Here is a 21,699-nt window from a genome sequence, read left to right as displayed (position 1 = left end):
AGCCTATAAAAGAAGAGCCCCTGAGCTCCAGAATCATTAAGAGTTGTACTCAGCCCAAGCTCTTATGAGAGCCAGTTGTAAAAATATATATTTCTATTGCAATAAAGACCTTCGGGGGGGTCCAGCCCTTTTTATGGGCCCTGGTACAATGTGATGCTTCTATCCCTATTCTCCCAGCACTCTTTCTTGAAGGCGACTGTGTCCTCATAGCTTCTTCCTGTAATCCAAGCAATCCCAACGCCACGCTTCTTCCCCAGATGATTGTGATTTGTCCCAGAGTATTCCTACTATGATTGTGATTCAATTGTTGGCTTCCAGGAGCTGCCCTACTGCTGCAATTTCATGCCAAGTGACCTTGTTTGCTGCAATTTGTGCTTTTGGCTGTGTACTATGCCCGGAGGTGCCCAAGAACATTCCCAGAGTACCCAGGGACTATTGCGATTTGATTGGGAAGGTGATCCTTTGCTGCCCTTTGCTGTCCAGCCAGTCCAAAGCATCCATACTTGCTGAAATATTATTCCCAAAGTGCACTTTTGAGGTCTAGTTCCAGTTTCAGTGGTATCAGAGCAAGGCTTGCCACTTTCCTGCAACGATCCTAGAACAAGAAGACATCCCCAAAAAGAGTTCCAAGGATTTGAAATGGTTTCAGAAAGAGGTAGTTCGGCCACCAAACGAACCAGTATGAGGCGAACTATTGGACCAGATGAAAACCTTGATGAACCGTTCATGTTGGGAAGGATCAAGGAGCTCCAGTATTTGAAGCAGATCCCACGTTTTTGACACTTGTTTGAAGAAGAAAAAGATAAGGAACCTGAAGAAAAAGATAAGGATGTTCCTCCTCAGGAAGAACAAGAAGTTGCTCAAAACATCTCCTATGCTTCAAGAGGATCTACCAAACTACGCTTTGCCTTGGGAAAGCGATCCAGACGTTCCCCTTCAGCTCGGAGAGGAAGGAGTCCCAAGCCCCTCAAAAAGCAGAAAAGAAGCATAGACGGAGATCTCTGAGTTCTAGCCCATCCTCTGCCTGTTCCTCTTCCTCATCTTCTTCCTCCTCATCCAGTTCTTCCTCTTCTTCTCCATCCCAAGAGCGCTCTTATCTGAGCGTAAGAGCCGAAGATCCCGATCAAGAAGAAGAGATTTCAAAGGAGGAGGAAGCAGGCAAGTCTATTAAATTTACCACTTTTGATGGTAAATCTAGGGTAAGCGACAAGGCCCTAAATTTAATTCATCAGTTTGACATCGCTTTTCAGCCAGGGCATTACCGTGAAAGGTCAAAGTTAAAGCTTGCATCTACAAACAGTGCACTAGCATGGTGGGAAGCACTTCTAGTGGCAGATGATGCTCCCAAGACATGGAAAAGCTTCAAAAACAGTTTTTCAAGCAATTCCTGCCAAAGAATTTCTATGATGATGTGCACACCACTTGGGAGAGTGTGACCATGACAGTCGCAGATATTGTTGATTCTTATAATCACAAGTTATTTTCCCCCTATCTCCTTTCAAAGACATTTCAAAAAGTCTAATCTTCGCAAGTACCGGGCTGGTTTGCAGCCCCATATTCGAACTCAAGTGAGCATCGAGCACAAGACAAAGTTACGAGACCTAATGCATTCAGCCACCATAGTTGAAGCAATGAAGGCGGATTTGTTGCAGTTCTTGGCTGCCTCTAAAGGCAAGGATGGAGACACCACCAAGAGAAGTACGGCCCTAACAGTTCCTAGACAGAAACAGCCCCAGTTTTAGAAGCCGAGGGGTCCTTTCAAGTCCTATAAAGGGAAGTCAAAGTTTAATCCGGAGCAAATCGAGACCTTCCGAAAGGAGAGAAAGTGTTTCCACTGTGGAAAAGAAGGGCATATGGCTACCCAGTGCCCCAAAAAGCCTCTGGGTTTTAGGGAGCAGAAAACGCCAAGAGAACCGCCAAAGCCCACAACGGGAGGAATCCGGGAAAAACAACAGAACTAGAAGATCGAGAGCTTTGCCTCGCTTGGGGTAAAGTAAGAGACCAGAATGCGTTGATCCTTTTTTATCTAGGAGCTACAGACAACTTTATTTCTGAAGATCTAGCCCTGAGGCTAGGAATCAAGACCAAAGAATTGGGATTATCCCTAGATGCAGCATGTTTTTAAAGGGGATCCAGTCAAAGTCAGAGGCATAATAACACATATTACAAAAACGCTGGGCAGCCCTAATGTCCCCATAAAGGCGTTCACACAAGCACTGCCCTCTTTCAACACCCCCTCTCAGTGCCTGACTGTGGGCCAATAACCACACGTTGAAGAAGATTTTCAAGCTGCTACCAAGACAATCCTTCATTAGGAGATCAGCTACATTCTCCTTTGTTGAACACAGAGCAAGCTCCACCACCTGATCTTCGATTACGGTACGGATTTCGTGACAATTCACCTCTATGCCTTGTGCGATCATGGAACATTGCATTGTGAGCAATAGCAATGCAGCTCACCTGCTGTCACACTAGAATACTACAAGATCATCCTATGTTGTCCCCTGTGTCCCCCATCCAATAACAACTGTCTGAGCCAGATAGCTTCGTGTGATGCTGATCTCGCAGCTCAGAAGGATCACGGAATTGTATTTATCCCAAGAAATAAAGAGGAGTATTTTATTTGACTCCGTCACAGACTGGAGAGTGGTAAATTCACCCATGTTTTATAAGGCAAAGCCCTTTAGAATGCGGCAACCATCTTTAATCCACACACGAAAAGCAGCAAAGCGCCCAGATTTTGGAGAAAGCCATTGCTTTTCAATAAAGCCATCCTATTTTGGCTAAAACACCCAACAAGCTTTATGTGAAAAGCAAGATTTTTGGAAAAGCGCAGGCTGGCTTCCAAGCCTATAAATTCAGAAGCTCTCAGGATCATTCGAGCTCATTCAGCCTTCATCAAGCTTCCTTGAATCAAACTCTTTTCAAGTAACAAATCCTATGAGAGGGTCCAGCCCTTAATTCTGGGCCCCACTGTGGCGCATGATCTCTTCTTTTTTTCTAATCCTTTAAGACCTTGACGAGATAAGTCCATGTTGTGCATCTCTCGCTTGAGTTTCCAGCTTGTCAGTTCTTGTTTTGGCAGACTGTCTTCCTAACTTTGAAGCACACGCTTTTGCTGAGTTTTGTCGGAGATCTGTGAACAGTGTTTTAGTGATTTACGAGCTTAGTTACATTGGCATTAGAGCATGGCTACATCACATTCTTTGGTGATGATGATCTAGTTGTTTGCTCTTGAGTAAGTCTCTTTTTGTGCTCCTCACCTTTTGTTCGTAGACTTGAGCTTTATTCCCTTCTCATCTGTGTTGGCTGCTTTCCGACCAGCACTATTGTTGTATCAACGGTATGGTAGTCTACACTGAAATCTTGATGCGCTGCTAAGAAGATGTTAAGAGTGTGGGCAGAATCAAATAACACTTCTTTCCACGTATGCATAGACTTGGGCCACTTGCTGCTCTTCCTCTAGATCACCTCAAAAGCTCACAGGTGCCTCTCACATGATATAAAGGTCTCCTTTGAGTATTTCATGATTGCTCCTTCACACATATGTTGCAGCAAACCTCCACGTACTTGTGCCAGGCTTGAGAGCTTTAAGGATATCAAATAGAACCCCAGAAAGTTTTTTCGAAAATTACAATACTTTATCTGTATGGCCGTAAGCTCCATCATAAATAAATAATTATAAACGATGGATATACTTTTGAAGAAGAAGGTGGCGGGCTAGGCAAACGTCTCCGGCTCATCTTTCTTTGAGAAGTGGTAGACACATGCTTGGGCACTTCCTCCATGTTGCCAGCTACAAAGAGATTCTGAAATCAGGGATCCTTCTTCAACTCCGCTGCTGCTTCATCAAGGTCGTCACGTACTCAAGGACGACCCTTACCGGCTGAACTTGGTTGCTTACTGCTCATACTCTCGTGATCTCTAGAATTGGCCATGATAGGGTGCTATATAATGTCCCAAAAATTCAGGTATGCATAGATGCCTTGAGTGCTTTGTCATATTCAGGTATGCGTGGATGCCCTGTTTTCTTTCTCAAGGTGGGCAGGGTATTATTACTTTATAGGAAAGAATTTCTGCGTGAGGGATAATCTGCCCAAACTTAATCTCTGTTATACAGCCCGCTACTTTGAGGTTCAATACAGCCTGCTCCCTCATCACAGCAGATCATCAAGGATTTGGGGTTGTAAACAATTCTAAGTCCGCCTGGGCCGCTCCCTTTCCAGGCCGTCATGTGGACCAGTTAAAGAGGCTTGGGCTGGGTGGAATTCTCTGAGACTTACATGCAGAAAAAATATACCTTCATAAGCCTAGAATACAAATTTGTTGAAATTCAGAGCTTATAGTACTTACTTAACTTACAATTGAATAGTGTGATGCTCACATGAATATAAGAAGCCATGAAAAGATTCTGAGAGATAATCCAGAGCATGACTATAATGAAAGGACTAAAGAACTCCACGCATCCCTGCGGGGCTTGTTGTGGAGGTATACAAAATCTGTAAATGACCAAAGGTAAAGCCACAAAGGCTCTCAACCAAACACTATGAAATCTAGCTGCATAAAACGATAGGCTTGTCTCAAAGGCCGACATACAGCCGAGTTGACAAGCACTATACACGGACGAAGACTGATCTGCTGCGACACATGCAGCACACACCAGAAGGATTAGCTTCCCACACATGAAGCTCTAGCTGTCTCCACGCTTCCACTACGCTAAAGACTCGAATGCTTATCCCCAAGTGAGTTAGGCTATCTCCCTGTTTACATGGTATCAGAGCTTCAATTTTCTTTCCTGAGGTAGGGAGGGTCAACTTAGGGACAGCCCCATTGTTTTATGGTACAAACGAGATCCGGAAAGGACACCATGAGTACTAGTGAGCAGTCCAAAACGAGTGGGGAGGAGGGATCAATTTCCCGACCCCTGCCACCACAGAATCCTGCAAACACTTCAATGTCTACCATGATGGCCATGATGCAGACTATGATGCAGATGCAACAACAGCAGTCCAAGAGTCTCTTCAACTGCATGGTTAAGCTCCAGGAAATGCTGGACGATCGTGAACAGGCCGCCAGAGAACGCAATAGAGTAGCTTGGGAGGCGAAACAAGAACGCAATCATGAGGCTCAGGAAGTCAAGGAACTCTGGGACCGTGAGGCTCAGGAGGCCAGGGAGCTCAGAGAGCATACTGCTCATGAGGAAAAGGAAGAAAGGGACCGGTGACTCCTCATTTATTTTCAGGTGCCCAGTGTACTACGAGATCCGAGGTCGCTACCACTGCCTCTTCAGATCGGCTCCAGGCTCCTTACCAGATTCCTCACCTACCCAGATCAGAGATGCCTCGCGGCCTTCATTCACGAGGTAGTTCGACATAGAGAGTACTTACTCAGGCGACGGGGCTTGGCCACATCATCAGACACCTCTCAGAGCAAGATCACAAAGTTCTTCCCATCGAGTGACATTGATCGTCCAGTCTCTAGCCGCCGACGTGACAAAGATCCCAACCCGACGATCGCAGCACGACACATGAGACATCGAGGGGACACACAGATCACTCTGGGGGACCTCCCGTCATTGTTTGGACCCGGGATACGTCCCACGGGAGTCACGGTGGCTCTGGACTTTCGTCAAGCCTCGTCTAGGAGACCGAGACGCACGGCACCCCTTGAACGGGGCACCAGCGTCCCATGACCGGCTATGCACCAGCCAAGGGGACATGACATACAGAGGATTCCGCTCCACTCCAGTCCTTTTCTTTTCATCCAGATGTATTTGATTATGTATGATCAGACTTAGGATTCAGCACGGGTGATGATGCTCGTTTCAATAGCTCCACCCTTACTGTGATTTGTATCAGGTTTTCTTTCAGTCTCATAGACCCATCAGTCTTCCAAAGACTAATAAAATTTCTTTCTTTCTCTCTTTCTATTCCGACATCGGGGAAGGAATGTTGGAAAGGTCACCTCCCCATCTGTAAGCCCCCATATAAGGAGAGCATGGGGGAGGGAGACCTAGGGCTGTGCCCAACAGGAAAAGAGAGAAAGGGGCTGCCACATAGACAGCATCATGGCTGGTATGTGGACAGCACATCTAGGACTGTTAAGGGCAGGACACACGGCCAGGAAAGTACGGAGCAGAAGCAAGACAGTCTGGGACAGATTGCGCAGGATCTAGGACATGGAGGCGCACTGTTTGCAGAGGCGCAGACATGGCAGGGAATGCAGGCTCAGATCTGCAGCAAGGAATGTGACTGGCAGTGGGGAGGTGGCAGGCCTTTTATAGGCTGCATATTTGCCTTGAATGGAGGGCCAAAAGCCCTCGAAGTTTGGGCCATAAAAGGCCTGAATTGTGAGCCCTTTAAGGGCAGTTTTTCCCAAGCAGACTGGGTCGGTTTTTTGTACAGACTCAGTTGGTTTTTGTACAGACTGAGTCGGTTGGCTGGCCAGGCCCTTGAGGCCTATAAAAGGAGAGGCCTCAGGCCTCATTTCAGCATCATCTGGAGCAGCAATTCCATCAGCAGAAAGAGCAGCAGCAGGGCTTTCTTTGGGCCTACAGTCAGGAGGAGAAAGAAGTGCCTTGTGCTGCAGACTTAGCTTGCAGGAAGCTGCCCACCTAGACTGGTTTCCAGACAGCAAGGTGGAGAAGATCATTCTAGACGGAAAGTCTACTCACGCTCGAGGTGGAGCACGCGGACTCTAGTCTAGAGATAGCCAGCAGATAGGAGGAGGACTTTTGTGGTAAGATCAGAGGACCACACCATTGGTGGGACTCTGGATCTGTCTCTTTTGTATTGTGTCCATAGTTGTGGACGGAAATATATTATTTGGTGGTTTCTCTATCTGATTGGTTCATTGTCTATTGATGAGTCTGCACACCTATTGTATGCACATAAGTAAAGAAGTCTGTGATTCCACACCCACACCGCACACTGTGTGAGCTCCTGGGCATTACTATAAGTCTTCCGCTACGTGTACCCTCTGTTGGGTATTTTCTAACATGGTATCAGAGCCCAAGTAGGAGGCTCACAGGTGTGGGAGCCTGAAGGCAGGGACCTTGCTGAAGGACGACCCTGATTCAGAAGCTCTAGCGAATCGACTTCCACGACTGGAGGATTGTGCCCTTGCGAGAAGGAGGGTGACTCAAGTTCAGTCAGGTGCGTTCAGAGTTCTGGGTTACTGCATTTGAGTTTGGTTGATTTTGCTGTGTGGTATATACAGCAGAGATGTCGACAGCCTCTTCAGGCCCTGCTATCCCTTCCTCGTCCAATTTTCTCTCTTTCACTATCCCTAACTTTGGAGAGTCTGGGAACCTGGACGGGACTAATTACCCGATCTGGAAAGTGAAGATCCGGAGTCATTTAGTGGCTCGGAAGTTGTGGAAGCTGACCATGGGAGAGGAGTCGAAGCTGGCAGACATGGTGGACAGTAAAGGGAAGGTACTCATGGCAGTAGACAGAGAGGAGCTTGAAGCTTGGGAAGAAAGAGATGCCCATGCCCTGGCAATAATCATAGGGACTACGGCGGACTCTGTTCTTCCGCATATCCAGCTGGCCGAGACGTCAGTAGAGGCGTGGGCCACCCTGAAGGATCTGTACGAGACAGATAATACCTCCTGGATCGTGCTTCTTCAGCATCAACTCTACAATCTTGATATGGAAGAAGGCGATATGGTGCATCATCATCTGACGAAGGTCAAGGTGGTGCGGGATCAGTTAGCAGCGATTGGTCAGAAGACGGACTCATGCCATCTGGCCTTGATGGTACTGAGGAGATTGCCTCGGAGTTTCAAGAGCTTTGTTACGGCTGTGACAACAAGACAGAGGACCAAACCTCTGACATTTGAGGAGTTGTGTCCTTTAGTGCTACAGGAGGAAGCTCGGGAGAAGCTCTACAACGAGGACAAAGATGACAAGGCGATGCTGGTGAAGGATTCCGCAGGTAAGGGAAAGGGCAAGCCTAACAATGGCAAGTCCAATAAAGATGACTCTCATGACGAGGGGACTTCGAAGAGGAAGCACAAGAAGAAGTGTTTCTATTGTGATACGCTCGGACATTTTGCAAAGGACTGCAGAAAGAAAAAGGCGGATCTGAAAAACAAACAGGAGTCTGACCCAGATTCAGAGGGAAAGGCCAAAGCTAATGTGGTAATCGAAGAATTGTTCCTGGTGACATCACCGAGTGTTACCGAGGTCAGGTATGTTGATCCCGAAATCACAGTAAGGATGTCTGACATAGAGAGTTGGGTCGACGAGGAGTCAGATGCCTTTGTGAAGGTGAAGGACAGTATGGAGTGCTTGGAACCTTCCAGGTGTGTAGCTGTTGACACTGACACGAGGGTGGATTCCATGGAAAGCCCTGGGGTCTCATGGTCAGATGGATGCTGGACTTCAGAAGGGGACAGTACAGGATTACACAGGATCTTGGCGGGTGCCTCATTGAGGTACAGGGTTTGCTTTCAGAGCGAACATTCAAGCAGTACAACAGTCTGGTATGTATTTGATATTCTGCATTTGAGCCTTTATAGCATGCTGTGGAGAGATTCTGCTCTTCATTTGTCTCAGGTGATAAGAGATTGGAAGGAATTGGCCTTCTTCGAAGGCAAAAGGGGAAGTTTTGGTGCTTCTTCAAATCTCGGACGCAGATTGCTAGAAGGTGGTGGACAAAGAGTACTGAAGCCAGAAGAGACCTGCTTGAGAACTCAGCGAGAGTTCATGGTCTAGGTTATCTGGATAAATTCATTGGTTGCAGACCTTGCCAAAGGAAGGACGGGTTGAAACAGACCCTCAGAGCATGGTGCCTGGAAGACTCCAGGTTGTTCACTCATTATGAGGGGGACGACTAGAAGATCGTGACGGCTGGGTTGCTCAAGTTCAGAGGCGGGAATGCGACTGAAGGAGGTGGTACCAGGAGGTGCTACCAGAGATGGACTTGTGTACCGGGATGGTGTGCGGAAGCAGAACCGGACCTGGTGGAGCAGGAGCCACTGGATGAAAAGCCAGGAAAAGATTTCGACACCGAAAGGTTCCAGAGGACTACGACCAGGGAGTTACTGGAGCATCTTCATCGACGTGTTGGCATTGGGCTGAGATGTGTCGGTGAGAGGGGGTGTTGGAAAGGTCACCTCCCCATCTGTAAGCCCCCATATGAGGAGAGCATGGGGGAGGGAGACCTAGGGCTGTGCCCAACAGGAAAAGAGAGAAAGGGGCTGCCACATAGACAGCATCATGGCTGGTATGTGGACAGCACATCTAGGACTGTTAAGGGCAGGACACACGGCCAGGAAAGTACGGAGTAGAAGCAAGACAGTCTGGGACAGATTGCGCAGGATCTAGGACATGGAGGCGCACTGTTTGCAGAGGCGCAGACATGGCAGGGAATGCAGGCTCAGATCTGCAGCAAGGAATGTGACTGGCAGTGGGGAGGTGGCAGGCCTTTTATAGGCTGCATATTTGCCTTGAATGGAGGGCCAAAAGCCCTCGAAGTTTGGGCCATAAAAGGCCTGAATTGTGAGCCCTTTAAGGGCAGTTTTTCCCAAGCAGACTGGGTCGGTTTTTTGTACAGACTCAGTCGGTTTTTGTACAGACTGAGTCGGTTGGCAGGCCAGGCCCTTGAGGCCTATAAAAGGAGAGGCCTCAGGCCTCATTTCAGCATCATCTGGAGCAGCAATTCCATCAGCAGAAAGAGCAGCAGCAGGGCTTTCTTTGGGCCTACAGTCAGGAGGAGAAAGAAGTGCCTTGTGCTGCAGACTTAGCTTGCAGGAAGCTGCCCACCTAGACTGGTTTCCAGACAGCAAGGTGGAGAAGATCATTCTAGACGGAAAGTCTACTCACGCTCGAGGTGGAGCACGCGGACTCTAGTCTAGAGATAGCCAGCAGATAGGAGAAGGACTTTTGTGGTAAGATCAGAGGACCACACCATTGGTGGGACTCTGGATCTGTCTCTTTTGTATTGTGTCCATAGTTGTGGACGGAAATATATTATTTGGTGGTTTCTCTATCTGATTGGTTCATTGTCTATTGATGAGTCTGCACACCTATTGTATGCACTGAGTAAAGAAGTCTGTGATTCCACACCCACACCGCACACTGTGTGAGCTCCTGGGCATTACTATAAGTCTTCCGCTACGTGTACCCTCTGTTGGGTATTTTCTAACAAGGAAAGGGAGACAATCCCACCGGCAAGTTTCTCCATGGGTCTCCGGCATCCAGTGGTACGCACGGTCAAAAGTCAACGCGCTGAATTTTTTTATTGACATTGACTTTTGACCCCAACCTCAACCAGGTCAGTCAAGCTGCCCTAAAAGCCTATATAAGGCGAACCCATTGGCCTCGTTCTTCATCCAAGCCTTCTAATGCTCTAGCCCTCAGAAGCAGCAGCTTTAGGGATCAGGATCAGGGCAGGATTGTCTGTACGAGCCCAGCAGCCCCTTCCAGCCCTTCTTCAGTTAACCTCAGCCCGTTCAGTCCTGTACAGCAGTTTCTAGTTCTCCTTTATAGTGAGGGTTCTCGCCTCCCTACAGTACTTGTTTCTTTACTTTTGTATTCAGCCCTCCCCATTACAAAAATATTGAGCAGGAGAGAGAGTGAGTTAGGCTATCTCCCCATTACAAAAACATCTAGCTTAAAAGGGCTCATGCAAGAAAAATTATAAATTTACTGTTCATCAAATCAAGAAAGCATTGACCAAGCTTTAATTGGGGGATGGCAGAGGATGGGCATGCACAACATTTGCATGCTGTCAATACCAAAACATCTAACTTGACCAGGCTCCTGCAAGGAAAAGGATGAATTCACTGTTGATAAAACCAGAAAGAATTGAGCAAGCTTTAACTGACCAGATCAGCATTTGGGGCCACATCCTTCTAACAAACCTACCGTACCTCTAATGCTGAGACAGTTGTCTTTGCCTTAGCCAAGGCATACAGATCAGTGTCCGTTTTGAATTTGAACTGCAACCTGGCAAGAACAAATTTCAGGTGAGATATTGCCAAATAAAATAAACATTGTATACTAATTTCAAAAGAAGCAGCAGCACATACAGACTCTGGAGCAGCAAACAGACCCTTTGGCAGGAAACTCCATATTTGATGGAGACCAATACTCAAGAAAACCAAGTGCATCTGCAGAAACTACTAGATCATGTACGGGGTTGTATTTCATCACTTTTACTGGGCCCATGTGAACCTGTTGAGAAGAATCACATGAGCTATTGTCCAAGCTAGATTCATATCATGCAAGGCCTGCACCCATGGTCACAACATGCAAAACAATAGAAGTTGACGAGAACCTGGTTGAAAAACATGGAGATACAAAATAGAACCTGCTTGGATAAAATAGCATCATTGCTGCCGGATCTTGCATCATACAAGTAAATCATGGCGGAGTTTTGATCACTGATCGCCAGTTTAGCTTTTGCCTCACCCTGTTTATAAACCCACTCAACAGCTCCCGGAATAAATGGCAATCGAAGCATTGCCATCATGTCATAGTTAACAACATCGTAAATCTTTGCCGCCTTATCAGACGAAATTGTGCAACACAACAAGCCATCTGCACTCACCTGCAAAACTGATTATAAGCTATTGAAGCCAACATAAATCCATAACCCCAAAAAAACTTCTTGAAGGCAAACAAAAGCCCTATGAAAATAGCTTACTGCCAAGCCTTCAATTTTGCTTAGATGTGCCCGAAAGTGCTTTACAAACTCAATGCCCATCGCTTTCTTCTTCCAAAACTTTAGATGACCTGTTGCACACAACAAAATCACAAATCTCTCTCTCTCTCTCTCTCTCTCTCTCTCTCTCTCTCTCTCTCTCTCTCTCTCTCTCTCAGCTAGCCCTCGCTACTCATCCGCTACTCTCTCGCTAGCCCTGCACTAGCCCTCGCTACTCCTCTGCTAGCCCTGCGCTAGTCCTCGCTTCACCTCCATACAGCAGCGCTAGCCCTCGCTTCACCCTTCATCAGCGCTTGTCATTTGTAGCGTTGCTTGTCAGCAGTGTCGTCCGCCGCATACCTCAGTTCGTAGGTCGTCAAGCACAGACCTCCAACAAAGAAGCATAGACCAAGGGTTTGGACTGAGCCCCCCACCCAACCCTGGGGTTAGTCACAGCAGGGGGCGCCTAAATAAATGCAGGCCACCATGGATGGGGATGCCAAGACACCTATGGCCTTCCCCAAGGTCAAGACTTTTACTTCTACCCCAACAAAAGCCTCATACTCCTCCATCGCAGCTCTCCTTTCACCTCCTCCTTACGTGTTTGCAAAGACACCTTCCCCATTTGCCAAGAATTATCTACAGCATGTGAGCGTGATAGACCCACAAAAGCATATTTATTATCTACGGCAGGAAATCCATGAGCTCAAGCTCAGACTTGCAGCTCTAGAGAGGAAAACAAATGCTTGGGAAGGACAAGGGAAGCAGGAAATCATCCATGAAGTATTACAGATACACAACACAGCAGCACCCACACCACAGATGGTGACTACAGTCCAGGACTTAGTTACAACTCAGCTTCAGTTAGTGAAACAAGAAATTACAGCAACATTGGACACTAAAGTCAACACATCAGATGTATATGAAGAAGTACAAGAACAGGAAAAGAGAGTGGTTAATGCACAATTCATATGCATAGGGGGGCTACCAGAGGGCTAATTTGAAGGAAATCAAAAGGAAAAATATCATGGAAAGAATGCCACAAATAGAGTGGGAAGCTGAAGATGTTATAGCTGTATTGCAGGAGGGGACACAAGCCCAAGTATGCTTAGGACAAGATGAAAAGAAGCAAGATTCTCAAGCAAACCAATAAGTTGAAAGGTACTAAGATATGGATAGCAGAGGAGCTCACCCCAAATCAGCTCAAACTAAAGACCATTGAATTGACTAAAGTGAAGGATACTCGAAAGGAAGGAAAATGGACTGTTTATAGGGATGGAAAAGCACTAACCAGAGATTTCAAATCCAAACCTAAAGACTCTCAGTCTTAAATTGATGTAATGCAGGCCGATCTTTTATAGTAGACCGTAGGTAGCCTATAATAACTTTGTGAGTGAGTACTATACACACTCCCAAGAGCCTCTTAGTCTATAACTGATGTTTGGTGTCTATCGTTTATGTGTTTTGTCCCATAGGCCCGTGAGGCCGCCCAAGGACGTTACTCTCTCTCTCTCTCTCTCTCTCTCTCTCTCTCTCTCTCTTTGCTTTTTGCTTTTTGCATTGGTGTGGATGCTTGTTTAGTAGCTCCACCCTCACAGTTTGTTTGTATCAGGATTCTCACAATCTCATAGACCCATCGGTCTTCCAAAGACTTTAATAAACTCTCTCTCTCTCTCTCTACCGAGACTAGCAGTAGAGTCATCCATACAGCTAGGAGAGAGTGGGGCCAATGCAGCATGGTACACGCGTATCCACATGGTATGCTAGTTGGTATCCAAATGGACCGGCTTCCCCCCCTTCTAGTATAGTATGGATGCACCACCCGAGTCGATCCCTCGAGATGAGATTAACCGTGTCATATGGATAGACCTCCTTCAGTTAAATACATCGCGGGCTTGGGGGGGCACCAGGTCCCAGGAGCTCCCCACCAAGGTCTAGTTCTCCCGCTACCACTTCCTAAGAGTATCAGAGGACAGCCTCATCATCGGACCTCAGTATCTTGAGGACAGAGGAGTCTCACATGCATTGAGGATAGGACAGATGCGGGTCTCATCACATCAATAGAGGCAAGTAGAGCGGTAGGTATACCCAGAGAGCAGCAGATCTGAAGGTCATGCACACTAGGGGAGATTGAGACAAAGGGGCACTTCTTATGTCTGCCCAGCCTACTACCACATCCGAGGATGATACCACTGCCTCTTCCAAGAGGGACACAGTTTGGCCCACTCTCACTACTAATCCATTTCCAAGACCAGGTCTACATCGAACTCTATCTGATTGAGATGAGGCAGCATCAGACAACAACAGGTGGGCACAGCACCACAGGAGTGGAGGCAGACCGAGCATAGCGACGTGTCACAGACTTCTATGCTTTTTAGTCGGCTCCAGGACACGGTGAGGTGGAGGAGGAGTTAGCCAACTTGCGAGCGTTGTGGGTTAGTAGAGGAAGTTAAAATGATACCACCGAGAGAGGGACACCGATTCCACACGTGACACTAAGCGTGACCAGAGCACGCACGATTGAGGTTCAACCATCCCCGCTCTCCTCAGAGGAGGCAGGCAGGTTTCTGAGCTAATCATGCTACACTGGATCACATTTTCACACTGAGAGCTGTCATCAAGGAGGCCCGGGCACAGAAGCGGAGAGTCTACTGATGCTTTGTGGATTTCCACACGGCTCTATAGCATCATGGTACCTGTCAAAGTCATGAAGAGGTTACTCTGTAATGTCTGGGGATATGCCTCATTGAACAGACATGTGGACTTCTATGGACAATAGTCCTAGAATATAGTGAGACTCTAGAGCATGCTCCCCGGAAATTTCCCTCATGCTATGACAATGGCTGCTTGGCACACCACTGCATTTACCGTGTTTTCTGCACTATACTTGCAAAAAATTTCAAAATGTTAAACTTTCACATGCACGTGCCATGTCATATATACTTGCAGATGAATTCCAGATAACATGTGAAAAGTCCATCTTCCAAGGCCTGAAATATGCAAAAAATGCCTCAATTTTGCAAATTTGTCTCTTATTACTGAGACTCCTTGCTCTAGCAAGCAAACTTTGATACCTCAGCTCTGCAAAATCCTGCACTTTGGGGGATAATTGCTCAAAATAACGCCAAAAACTGAGGCCTTGAACACATGCAAATTCGTTTACAACTCCTTTGTTGGCTGCTGCACTCTAAAACACAAGCTGTCTGTGCAAGGATTCTTCAATTTTGGTGTGCAAGCCTTCTTCCCAGCAACTCTGAAGGTTGGATTGAATTGCCAAGAAGAAGCACGTGTAAGAGCATCACAATCATACACGGATAACAAGAATGTATGAGACTTACACAAAACAAGACTAGCCTAGACGTATAGACACTCATGTTAAATTTTTTTGAAACCCTGTAGCAAGTCAAAAAAAATCATTGACCCACAATATCCATAAGCTGCCCTTAAACTGATGTCAAATTTCAAAAACAACCACTGGTTGGTCAAGCATTAACTAGGCATTTGCTACCCATGAATATTTAGGATCACGCAAAACAACCACTAGTTGGTCAAGCATTGATTTCTAATATGCTAGGCATATACTACACAATGCACATGAACATGTACAATTACGCAGTTGCTAGCTTCATAGAGAGCAAGCTTAATAATTGATAGTACATTTCTCTTGCCCCATAGATCCTGTATAGTCTCCGATGGACAATAATTACACGGAGCACCTGGTAGAACATAGGTAGTATAAGGCCCAGATACTGAGGATACTACCAAAAGCAAGGTGGCGAACAGAGTCTTCTACAACTTCTTTTTTGTCAAGCCACATGATGAGGTTGTCACCAAAGGCAACAAGGTGAAGAAGTAAGGAAAGTTGTCCACAAAGGAGCAACAAGCAAGAAAATGATCAAAGGAGGAAACAATGGAAAGATTGAAGAAATAAACAAGTTAAAAAAAGGACACAGACACAATTATGCACCAGCAAAGATGCTTGCAAAGAACCAAATACCCTCCTAAGTGCACTGCTTGGATAGCCCTGCCTGCTCAATTGACTACCAGACTTTGGGGCCTGCCTACTGCTGTCCACCTGCTGCAAGGCCTCTAGAAGGTTCTAAGTGGTTGCTGGAAGACTCGGGATGAATTACCTACAATAGTTCGGAGACATTTTATGAGGGAGGGCTGAGTGCCCCCCCCGCAGCGCCTTCCCTACTGCTGTCCTCCTGCCGCATGGCCTCTGAAAGGTTTTAAGTGGCTGCTGGAAGGCTCAGGTTGAGTGCCCTCCCCCCTCCTCAAGTGGCCGACCAGCATGCCTGGTCTGTGGCTGGCCCAACCTCCCTGGCCAAAACTTAGTCTGGTTGAACAATCAGGGCTGACACATGGCCGACCTGTTACAGGTCAACCTGGTCTGGTTTGGTGGCCTATAAAATTCCCTCCACCAAGCTATATGCTAGGCCCTTTGTGCCTTACCTTAGGCCCATACACAGCCCCATATGTGGTTATGCTCAGTGACGGTCCCTTGTGGACTCCTTTGCCCTGAGCAAGGGCTCAATACAAAACCAAGAAGGATCTTCATCATGGTGCTCATGTGGCAGCCCGTTACCCTGCCCACATGGCACCCAGTAAGCTTCTCATGCGGCAGCTATTGTCAAATGGCATCCCAATCAGGCCTATGATCTGCCTACATGGCCAAGCCTTTCATCTCTCACCCATGTGGCAAATCTCCATTGAGGGAATACGTGAAGTCATCGCAATAAAGGTATAAAGGAAAGGAGCGAAACTCCATTGAGGGAACATGTGAAGTCATCGCAATAGAAAATGACGAGAGGAGATTGAAAAGATTAGCAAGTAAAGGTGCCATACTTACAAGGTTTGGCAGAGATGCTTGAATGGGAGAAAACAAATGCTTGCATGCATACCAAAACCAAGTAACGGAGAAGGGTATTCCATGAGACAGGCAAACTAATGTGGTACAGGAAGAATGCAACTAAGCTATGGGACAAATATAGAAAACATTCTAATAGCCAAGCTGTATGGGGTCATACTCAGGCAAAAAAATCAGTCAATGGTGGACCAAGGTCCTCGTCTCAGGTTTGTTTCAGACTAAAGCACTCCACAGTTGACCAGTTGGAGTGGTGGCAAAAGGAGCAAAAGGGCAACTGTTGCATTGTAGCCTTCAAGACAGCGTTCCACATGACGGATAGTGACCAAGTGTCACTCAGGATCTCTTCACTTTACTCCCCTAAATTGACTCTCTGTTTTTGGGGGGGGATTAGGTCCAAATCCCTCTTCTATAATTTTTGCTTAAATTCCGTTCAATTGAAATCTAACTTTCTTACATCCATTATATATCCTTGTGTATGTGGATGTGAATGAAGGAGTGAGACCTCCAAGAGGCCACTTGTCTCTTCTCTAAGTTTTTCTTTTAGAATTTGTTGTACATGCGATTCATCACTCCAACAAAAAGCAAACCATGCACTCGCTTACCAACAAAGCAATCAAATTCAAATTCATTGACAGACCTCTCTTGTGCACATTAAAGTTTTAAAATCTACCACATGACGAGTTCCCTCTCACATTTTGCCCCTCCCTTGCTAGTGCTTAATATGTAGCCCTTACTTCCTATGAGTAGTTGTAGCTTGGTGATATGCCTCCAAAAACCTCCTCCTCACACTTTCAGTTATGTGCCTCCAACTCTCTTACAAGCGGCCCATATGTGGACAATACCCTCTAACACTTGATGCCATTTCATATTATCTAAGATCTGAGACAAACTTCAACATATTCTAAATGGAGAGTGTCATTATAAGAAATAAGGCGACAAAACCCACCTACCATCGAAGCTTCCGGTGATGAAAAAGTCAGCGCTAGAAGAAGCCACGTGAGTCACCACGTCTCGATGCATGTAACTCTTCTCGTACCTAAAACAGTTCAGAAGTCACTAGTTTTGGTATGTGAAGACTCTAAGGCTTTTCCCACGTCGGCAACTCCCATGAGAATTATTCCATAACACTCGCCGTTTCAGAAATTTGGAAATTGACTAGCAACGTAGAAAATAGGTCAAATCAAGCAATGATCACACACATTGCCGCAGATGGAAGAGCGTCGAGGAAGGCGCGCTCAAAGCCGAGAGGTCGCTTAGAACGAGCAGGGCGAGGCGGTCCAGGCCCTATCAAAGGACCTTCATCGTCCATATCCAGCTGCGGTTGGCTATTCAGAGCTTCATTGTCCTCCATGATGGGAAGGACGATAACCCACCAATTCTACCAAAACCTTCACCTTCAAATTTACAATTTTGAAAAACCTGCAAAAATCGTCCAAGATTTTTTCAAAAACCTTCTCTCCCATTATTTCAAGCTTTTTGGCCTAAATTGGAATTTTCAATTTCAGAAATTCACATCCTTTTTTATTGGTCCAAGTTTTCTCTCTCTCTCTCTCTCTCTCTCTCTCTCTCTCTCTCAGCTTTCTACCCCCTTTTCCATGCTGCACATTAAATTCGTCTTCTTTTTTTATCTCAGGCAGGCCTTATGAATGATTTTCATCATTCATCTTGTTTTCCTCGATTAAACAATTCACTGACACAAAACCTTGTTTTTAACAATGATATTAGAGAAAGAAAGAAATAAAGTTTATTAAAAGTCTATGAATACAATGAGGTGAGGGGTAGGTGGCATAAACTCGTAATCATGATCATAACCACACCAATACATAGAGAGAAAACTCTCCTAGCTCAGAGGATGGGAGCTGGCAGGGGCGTCAACCGTGAGAAGGGGACGTCGATGTGTAAGGTTGTTGTGGTGGCATAAACCTATGATGGAGCACTAGCGGCTATTGGCATGTGTGATCCGTTGTCTCCTAGCTATGGCCCCTGTAACAGCAAACAAGCGCCACTATCACTTCTGTGGGTCATGTCTCCAATCTAGTGAGCATGGAGGGAAGGTACCCTAATATGATTAATGCCTTGGTCTGTTGGCAAGTCTATCATATCTCTAGCTCAAGTCCTCGCATCCACTGTCTTCGTGAGTCCTACTGGTCAATGTTGTCTAGCTGGAGAAACTCAATGATCATGCTCTAACGAGAGTTTGACTGTATGCCCTGCGCCTAGGTGCCCGGAGCAAACACTTCCTGTATCGAACAACCTCATGGATGAAGGTTGCCAAGCATCTCTAATCTGGGTAGGACATGAGACTCGATAGGGGTCTAAAACCATCCCTGAAGAGGCAATGATAGCGACCTCTAATCTTATAGTACATAGGGCATCTGAAAGCGAAGTGCTCCTCTGGCTCAATCTCATGGTGATCGCACACAGGGTGCAGATGCAACCCTCGCCCTCCATCTAACCACTCTCAATACGAAGTCGGTGTGATGACACACGGAACTCTATCAAATCGATATCCTCAAGGAGTGGGGTACGTGGATCCGTGTGTGTCCTGGTGGATCGATGAAGCCCTCTGCTAAAATCCATAGGTAGTGGTCTCTGTAAAGCTAAGCTTCATAGGGAACTCCTGAGGTACCAACCAAGTCTTGAATGTATGTAACTATAAGAGATCCTCTCGGGTGACCTACATATGTAAGGCCAAAAAAACATTATCTTAGAACCTTCCTTCATTTATAATTATCTTACTGCAATCAAAAAGATGGTGCACATGCACATGTCTCACCTACCTCACCTAGAAGGGAAGAAGTGCTATGCGTGAAGATGCTAGTTTGAGTAGGAATTTGAGATGGAGGGTAGTGGTGACTAAAGCCAACATTCCACTAGCCCGGATTAATTTGGCATGGGCTAGAGAAATGCAGAGAAAGGGGATTGGTCGGTGAGAACATCTTTGGGATGCCAGAAGAGCGAACTGGAAATCTATGGAAGAGGTGAGAACCTAGTTTCACGTGAATTGGAAATGTATGGAAGAGGCAAGAACCAAGTTTCACGTTAATGTACTTAACATAGTCCCTTCTGTTATTCCATAGGAGTATGGCCCACAAATTGTGTAATCTCATACAAATGGAGTGTGGATGGGGGGAAAGCATTTAGGAAAAGTACTGCCACCCACAAACGTTCATAAGTGCCAAAACTTTTAAGCTCAATATGAATCTACTAGAGTTCCTAATCAAGGCAATAAAAATTCAAACAAAAATCATCAAGGTATGTGATATTGCAAATCATCTAACTTCAAATATGAGAATGTGGATAGAAAAGCTTTTACAAATTATGCCAATCCAATTTTCAGGTTGGAAGGCAATCCACGGCACCTTTTCATTGAATTATCACATCTTCTCGTCAATTCATGCCAACTTTTCCTCAAGTTATGGTGTCTTTTCTTTAGCTTATGGCAATTTTACATCAATTTATGATAATACAGTCTATGAGGAGGTGAATGCAATTTGTAACAAATGGACATCAATTTCATATCTAGATACAACTCTTTCAATTGTCATCGTTTACGACAATGCAATCTATAAGGAGATGAATGCAATTTGCAACAAATGGACATCAATTTTATATTTAGATACACTCTTTCATTGGACTTGGATATTTGACAATTATGTCATCATCAAATTTCATTAACAAAATTGCAAACCTCACTATCTTAGATTATGTGCCATTTCATTTAGACAATTCTAAAGTTCAAGCACATTTTCTTACATAGTTTCATCAAGATTTTGCATAGTGCCAATGCTCATGTCAACTCCAAAGAGAGTCAGCTTGAATCAAAAATTGTAACAAGCTAATCTCAAAGCAAACATGAATTGACATTTCGTGGGAAGAATCACATAATATACCTATGAACATCATGAGAAAAAGTGGGATTTGTTCTTCAATTCCACATGCTATGAACCCATGCAAGAGCAAAAATAGAAAGGATGCTATAGGATCACATTTCACATCAAGTATTTTAACATGGCACATACAGTAAAATTTGCAATTTATGCATTAGATCAAACGTGACAGAGCAAATCATGCACCTAAAGTCAATAACCATGTCCTGGATACATACCAAGTTTCCAAATTTCAGCATTAATTGGCTAGAAGCATTTATCATCATTTCAATTAGGGTTGTGTGACCATCAAGATAAGTCCTACAAATACAACCATGATTTAAAAAAATTGCTACGACTACCGAGATATTAGAGATAATGTTTCTAAGAGTAAGACCATGCTATAAAATAAAACTTGCACATAATACTATTACCAATACTCCTTATGATAAGGAAGAAAATTTGCATACGGAATAAAACCTTGACATCACAAGTGGAAAATGGAAGCTTGATTCTCATTCGCAAGCTATAATTCTCTAATAAAATTTTGGTGCACAATAAGCTCTATGCAAGAATTATGACCTTAGAAGGTTGTTTTAAAGGCCTTTTGCACCATGGTATACATAAAAAGTCCTTGGGACCATAAAGGCATCACTCTGGTATTTTCTATTGCAATTGTATTTTGACCTCATCCAACTTTAAGGGGCAAGTGCGTGAGTGGGCCTTGGGACACCTTACGCCACTCGAGGCATAGTGGATATCATTATGATTCATACGTCGTACAAGATGGTCTTTTCCTCACATATACAATGGATGGGGTGATCAGTTCTTTTTCCAGGAGGGGATCCCACTATTGGGTAATGACTTCTCTCTGAGGGTAAACCACCCATCCCCATCATGGATCCAGGCATCTAGCATCCATATAAAATCTCACTCTATGGTTTCCCAATCCAAGCACCACCCAATATGTCACCTTTGCCCATGCCCACCACATCCATCGTACTCATGGCACAAAATGTGTGAGTTGCACTACACCGGCTCCGCAACTAGAGACCTAGGACCATAAGGGTTGTGGACTGATCACTTTGCACATGGACATGAGGTTTTGGCTCCGATCTTGGCATAGATGTCAACCATGCAATATGCCATGGCTTCCCCGTGCTTGGAGTACCACCACCATTGTGCCGATACACAAAGTAGGGGACCCCATGGACATGGGGAACTAATGCACCCCCATGATTGTCCACAAACTAGCCAAGATATATGGAACAATGCTAGAGAGAGAGAGAGAGAGAGAGAGATCAGCTC

At 45.5% G+C, this 21,699-nt stretch overlaps 1 protein-coding gene across 2 annotated transcripts in view; it reads right to left on the bottom strand.

The window, feature by feature from the left end:
• The window catches only part of CYP71 (cyclophilin71), a 35,120-nt gene extending 17,218 nt beyond the window's left edge, over positions 1–17,902 (bottom strand). Inside the window, exons 1-6 of one of the 2 annotated variants that reach the window (XM_087401688.1) lie at positions 17,722–17,902; positions 17,473–17,558; positions 11,656–11,744; positions 11,320–11,559; positions 11,062–11,183; positions 10,880–10,955 (exon numbers count right to left, since the gene is read on the bottom strand). In XM_087401688.1, the coding sequence (XP_087257814.1) occupies positions 10,880–10,955; positions 11,062–11,183; positions 11,320–11,559; positions 11,656–11,744; positions 17,473–17,558; positions 17,722–17,873 (765 nt within the window). In that variant the 5' untranslated portion in view covers positions 17,874–17,902. Of the gene's footprint in view, positions 1–10,879; positions 10,956–11,061; positions 11,184–11,319; positions 11,560–11,655; positions 11,745–17,468; positions 17,559–17,721 lie in introns of both variants that reach the window. The other variant, XM_087401689.1, reaches the window with a different exon arrangement.
• Positions 17,903–21,699: the final 3,797 nt, after the last annotated feature.

This window comes from Dipteris shenzhenensis, chromosome 30 (assembly GCF_047967505.1).
Source record: "Dipteris shenzhenensis isolate YYH24624 ecotype China chromosome 30, Dip_SZ_1.0, whole genome shotgun sequence".
In the NCBI taxonomy this organism is placed as follows: Eukaryota; Viridiplantae; Streptophyta; class Polypodiopsida; order Gleicheniales; family Dipteridaceae; genus Dipteris; species Dipteris shenzhenensis.
Note: the sequence above shows the minus strand (reverse complement) of the source record. Positions and strands in the feature narration are given on the sequence as shown.